We start from the raw sequence: 6,226 nt of genomic DNA, 5'->3' as shown, positions 1-6,226 counted from the left end.
ACCGTCATCACGCTTCTAGCATGAAGCGGAACGTTGGCCAGCGCCACCAGGACCCCAAAGCGAAATGACGCGGCACTTGCCATGGAGGTTCGCCGCCACGGCCTCCAGATCAGCGGCAGCAAGGCACCTCCTGGCCGAGCAGAGAGCACCCGATCCCTGTCCACCCTGCTTCTGAACCGCACGACGAAGTCCTCCGGATGATGACGTCGAACATCGACGTCGTCGTGCGTGATGTCGTAGGTAGTGTGCAGGTATTGGTACACCATGGCCGGCGAGACAAACGGGCGCGTCCCCCCGACCAGGACCACCAGCGCAGACTCGAGCATTGCCTCTGCAGCGTGAATTTCTGCAGAGCGCGGCACCACCAATAGGGGGATTGGGAGACCCACGTCTCCGCCCCCCAAACCCGCATTTGGCAAGGGAGGCGGCGGCGGCGGCGTTGAAGCTGGCGGGGGCGGCGAAGACTGAGGGGTGGGCGGGGCACAACAATGCGGCACAGCGGCGTTGACAGATCCACCCGTCGTGGCAGACCCTCCTCCCGACACAGTGTCCGCCGAGCCGCGGCGGTGGAAGGTAGCCCCCTGTCGCCGCGTCCAGCCCGGCGACCGTGGGCGCTTGACTCCCACCCTGCGCGCTGGCTGAGGACAGGCAGCAGCCCGATGGCCTTGCCCCCAGCAGTTGAAGCAGCGCGCCAGGGCGTGGCAGTTGGCCTTCACGTGGCCGGTGCCGAGGCATCTGAGGCAGCGCCCCTCCAGCCCCGACGATGGCGGCGCTTGCGCTGGCGCCTGTGCGCGACGCCCTTCCCCTTCCCTTCAGGCGGCGGCGAGGACTCAGATCTGTCCGACTCTGAGTAACCAGAGTCCTCTAAGTCACTGAAGAAAAGCCTTTCCTTAGGACCACGGGCGAGGAACTCTTCCAATGGCGTGGAGACCTGCACTTCGCCTGCCCTAGCGCGCTGCGAGGGGGAGCCGTCCTCCATTGGAGCTGGCAGATCTTGGCAGTCCTCCAATGGCGCTGGTAGATCTGGGTAGAGGGCAGCAGGGGGGGGTGGGGGAAGGAGGGGCGGAGAGAGGGGGGAGGAGTGGACGGCGGGGCCAACAACGCCACCGGCGTGTGGGGAGGGTGGCCGGCGGGGCCGGGACGGCCACCGGCGGTGGTCGGGGTGGGGGCGAGAGCTCACTGTCTCGATGATTGGTGAGAGAAAGGATCCCCTACGTCTAGTAGTGTGTGATGTTGTTTGTATTTTTGCTTATGTGTCATAGGCAGTTGATCCTAGAGTTGCTAGGTGCTATGGTTGAGATACTGGTTAGGAGTTCTCTACCCCCACTTTATGTAGCCTAGGAGATAGTAGGGTTACAAATAAGTCTTGGCTTATTAGCTTATATATTGATCTGATAAATTGTTACAATATTAATTTTCTAGTTTGTTACATTAGAAATCCCGAATCATTGAGTTATAAGTATATGATTACCTTCCTATCAAGTATAATGAAGAACCTTGGGTTGATGTCGCCCCTAGTTAGGTGGGCCCACTTCCCCACCCACCCTATGTCCATTGGGTGGCTTTATCCTGCATGACGATACCCATGATCTATGCAGTACATCGTCAGTGATCTCTGAGTTTTGTGATCGAGCTTGCGATGATTTTGATGATGTCTAGATCTAAGCTAAATGCTTAGCCTCCTCCATGGATTTGAATTCCACCCAGTTGAGCCGCTTTCTTCTACGAAGTAACTTGTAAAGTATTTGAAATAAGAGGTGAGCCGAGTGATACTCATACACTCTCTTTCACTCTCATTCCATCTCTCTATTCATACTCTCAAGTCTCAATCAAGAACAATAAGAACACATAAGAGAAGAAGTGGATAAAGAAAGGAAGAGAAAGAGTAAGGACCAAAGGAGGAGAATTACGCAAAATGTTTTTCTTTCCATTTTCTCCCCATACGGGACTACGGGTAAGGTTGTTCTTAATATGGACATAATTGCTGACCCGTTCAATGACAAAAAAATTAGGATATATATTTAGATAAACATAGTCTAGTTGCTAGTTGGAGCTAAAAACTAATCTAAAATTAGTTGTGGTTGAGTACCTAGTTGGTTAACAACTAATTAAAAATATAGCTAAAAAATTAAATCACTTATTAGTCTTCCCGTTTAAATGCATTAGAGTTAATTTTAAGTAATTTTTAGCTAACTAGTAATTACGCCTTATCAAACGTGTCTCCGGACAGACAACGGCTGAAATTCAAACGCGATTATACCTCTGAAACACATATACTCTACGTATTTCTCTACGTATTTCCGCGGCGGTATCGCATCGCAGGCGGCGCTGCTCGTTTCGTCCCGCCACACCCCCCATGCCGCTCCTCCACCTCTCGCTCCCGTCGCACCGCCTCCTCGTCGGCGGCCGAGGCCGGCTGTTCTTCCCGCCGTCTCCCCGTCATACCCGCCTCTCCGTCAGGTGAACCAACTCACGAGTCACGCCCCTCCGGACACTAACCCTACCCAACAGCATGTGCGCGAGTTCTTTTACTCCCGCCGCCGCCGCCGCCGCTTTTCTCACTAGTGCTTGTTTTGTTTGTGGATAGGGCGGCTGGGGATGCGGCGGTGTCAGTTGCGGCGGGGGATTACGGACTCCCTTTCCAGCCGGAGCGCGCCACTCACCACCGCGAGCTCGCCGCGGCCGTGGCCGCCGTCGAGCTCGCCTGTCGCCTCTGCGTTGACGTGAGTTACCTCATCTCCTCTCCTACTGATTTGATTGTCTGCTGAAATTTGAGGATTTAAGACAATTGCGCAGGATTAATTTCAGTTTGATGGGATCACTTGGTTTTGGCAGTCATGCCTCATGCGTAGAATTTGTCCAAGTTAGGGGAAAAAATGTACCAAATCCAAACCTCAAAGGCTCACAGTTTATTGGCAATACAAGATTAGGGCTGGGACAGAAATTATATAGACGATCAACTGGTTGCATAAGGCTAGATTTTTTAGGCCCAACATTGTCTTTATTTTTTCTTTATTAGGAAAAAAAATGGTCTAGTAATTTGTGGAGCACAAGATTATCAGTCCTATGCAGTGCTTTCAGCCACCACTAAACTGGTTAGTTGCAACTTGCAAAAGTTTCACTCTTCAGGGAAACATGATTGTGCAAAGTTTTCACTCCCAGAATGTATAATTAAGATCAATTACATATTGTTGGGTCTACTTAAACTATAAAAAAAACTACCAAGAATTGTGATCCTGGTACCATTGATTTTATACACCTGCAACCTTTAGCAAAACCATCTGATCTACTTACTCTTGTCTAAAATACAATCTTAGTTCGTGTTTGCCATGTAAGTAGCCTGCATTGTACGTTAATCGCATGAACTGTTATTTAATCCGCGTTAAACAAAAGAGTTTAAAATGACTCCACTTAATAGTTCATGGAGTTACTAAATATATTGAAAAGCAATTGACCTTTATATAGCTAGAGACACTCCTTTTTTCTCTTAGACTAGATTGATAAATAATCCTAGCAGAAATAAATGTAGTTGCTGTCTGTACCTTGGCCCAGTAGTTGGCCTTGTTTCTTTTGAGAGTGTTAGCTTGTTTGTTCTTGCTGGAAAACTGGCTTCCCCAGTATGTAACAGACTTAATTGGCTCTCTTAAAAGCCGAGTAAATATCCTTTAAAAAAACAGAAATAAATGTATGCCTGGGACACTAAACCCAAACCATAGTAGGGGCAAGTATACAAAATAGGGATTACTTATGGAAAAACATAACTACAGAGGTATTATTCACACGGTGCTGGAAAATTAATAAGAAAATACTTGATTTGATCTAGCATGGATTCAAGATATTACTCACGAGTGATGAGCAAAGTAGGGCTCAAAACTCAACTGGATTTTTTTTATGTTGACCAGCAGATCTGTGCTGTTTCAACATGTATACTTTTTTAAGTTATCATCTGGATATGGTGGAACAAATTTGATTGTTTGACATCTCACAAGAAAATGTCTGAGCTCCATTTTGCCGGTTTGGTTGTATGTCTCAACAGGTGAAGAGATCACTGTTTTCAGATGGCAGCAATATTCTTGAAAAGAATGACCAAACTCCTGTTACAGTTGCAGATTTCGGAGTGCAGGCCCTTATTAGTTTGGGTAATCCATAGCAAAATTTCAAAGTTCAGATTTGTGACTTTGTCTAATGCCATCTTTTGTCATGTTGCTATTGAAAGAGCTCCAGAGATTGTTCCCATCGATACCTCTGGTGGCCGAAGAGGATTCAGCTTCTCTAAGGTCATCCAAAGCTGATGATAGTAGCAGTGATATACTTGTTGAGTCAATTTTTAGTGCAGTTGCAGACAAAGCGAACAACAATGGGTCACCTTTAAATCAAGATGATGTCTTGAGAGCAATTGATAGAGGAGGCAAGGATGCTGTCTCATTTGATTCAAACCCTGCTACTTATTGGGTAAGAAGTAAGTTGCTGTGTTTCGTTTATCATAACCCGAGATCTGTGAAGTTGATTCATAATTTCATATATTTGGTTTCTGCCATATTCAAGTTTATGCTTTGGTTTGAAGGTACTTGATCCAATTGATGGCACCAAAGGTTTCTTGAGAGGGAATGATGCTCTGTATGTGGTATGATTGCCTATTCTGCTACATGTCTTTACATACTGTATTACTGTTGATCAAGGACTGAAATGCTTTATTCAGCCATTGTTACAAGATGTTCTTTAATTGCACAAGTATTTATTTGCTGCGTGTTTTGACACTTACAAAAACATCATTCCACAAGCATTGTCTTGGGGATTTTTTATATTGATATCAACATTCTTTGTTCTCTGCTATTAATTTATTCACAAGATTGTGAAATATCAATGTATGTGATTTGAGGATTTCCGGAAAGACCCTCGTTGCTACAAAACATTCATAATGATACCACATTATCAACAATTAACTGAGGATAAGAATGTTCATACATATTTTTTTATGAGGCACCTTTTGTCCTTTTGAGTTTTTATAGGGTAACCTGCAGCTGTGCAGCACTTTGTTCTTAGCAAATTTCATACATCTGAATACAAAGCATGTTTGCCCCTATATGGTTGCCAATTGCCATTCAGCATGGACTGGTTAATCCAGGATCAAGAAATTACATATTATCGACCTCAGTTGCCTATTTGCATGATCATTTTCTTCTTAGTCCTAACATACATTTTTGCCAATTTTTAAGGTGGGTCTGGCGCTTGTGGTGAATGGAAAGGTAACAGTTGGAGTGATGGGATGTCCAAATTGGACCAACGATGACATAACCAACAAGAAAGATGATAGTGCTGCTGCATGTAATGGCCGTGGTATTCTTATGGTGTCTCATATAGGCTGTGGTACATGGTCTAGGCGTCTGTCTTCTGAGATTGGCCAATTCACTACGGCGCAGGATATTTGGAAAAGATGCTTTGTGGACACATGTTCGATTGCACACATGGCACGCTATTGCATTCCAGATAGCCAAACGTGGGATATGATACCATTATCTGCTACCTTCAATTCAACAACAGATTTATCTGATCCTAGAAATGAGAATGAAATTCTTCTCCTATCTGTTTTTTGTGGCAGGTTTGTTGCACTTTCCATTAATGGTTTGATACTTGCGCATTAGTTCATGCCACTAGTCAGTTGATATATGATGCTAGCTAGCAAGCCAAGGCATTCCGCACAATGATTGATTTTCTCCAACATATGGGATGAGCAAAAGGCATTGAAAGCAATGATTGATATATTCTCCCCATCCTCAAGTTAGCTCTGGATACTACTATACTTGTTTGTTTGCTGCAAGACTTTGTTAAATGTCTTTCTCTATTCTTGTGCTGTCTTGCTATCATAATACTTTTGGATTTCCTACAAAAATATCTGGCTGAGGTTGATACTGAGTATATTAGATCCATTAGTGATTCTTGATTGGTCGGCCGCACATGAGTTCATGATGATGTGCTTCTTGTTGCTATTCTGTAGCTTGTGCAAGTATCTCACAGTAGCTTCTGGGAGAGCCTCAGTTTTTGTCCTTCAAGCACGGCCGACAACTCAGATCAAGGTGCCATGTTGCTCGCAATTTCTGTTGTTCTGCATGACAAGTTAAAGTGTTAAACAACTTGTTGACTTAGTTAACCGGTGCACTGATCACCCTTTCTTTTCATACTGTTTACATAGTCCTGGGATCATGCTGTTGGGGTAATCTGCGTGCAG

General features: G+C 45.4%; 1 protein-coding gene across 1 annotated transcript; it reads left to right on the top strand.

Moving 5' to 3' along the window:
• Positions 1-2,288: 2,288 nt before the first annotated feature.
• On the top strand, positions 2,289-6,220 carry LOC8155627 (putative PAP-specific phosphatase, mitochondrial; the record flags this gene model as incomplete). Its single annotated transcript, XM_021450656.1, has 8 exons — positions 2,289-2,460; positions 2,588-2,723; positions 4,037-4,139; positions 4,217-4,452; positions 4,565-4,624; positions 5,217-5,599; positions 5,996-6,074; positions 6,191-6,220. Coding segments are annotated over exons 1-8 (1,131 nt in total), but the record flags the coding sequence as incomplete, so codon positions are not given.
• Between the last annotated feature and the right edge of the window lie 6 nt (positions 6,221-6,226).

This window comes from Sorghum bicolor, unplaced genomic scaffold, assembly GCF_000003195.3.
Source record: "Sorghum bicolor cultivar BTx623 unplaced genomic scaffold, Sorghum_bicolor_NCBIv3 super_466, whole genome shotgun sequence".
Classification (NCBI taxonomy): Eukaryota; Viridiplantae; Streptophyta; class Magnoliopsida; order Poales; family Poaceae; genus Sorghum; species Sorghum bicolor.
Note: the sequence above shows the minus strand (reverse complement) of the source record. Positions and strands in the feature narration are given on the sequence as shown.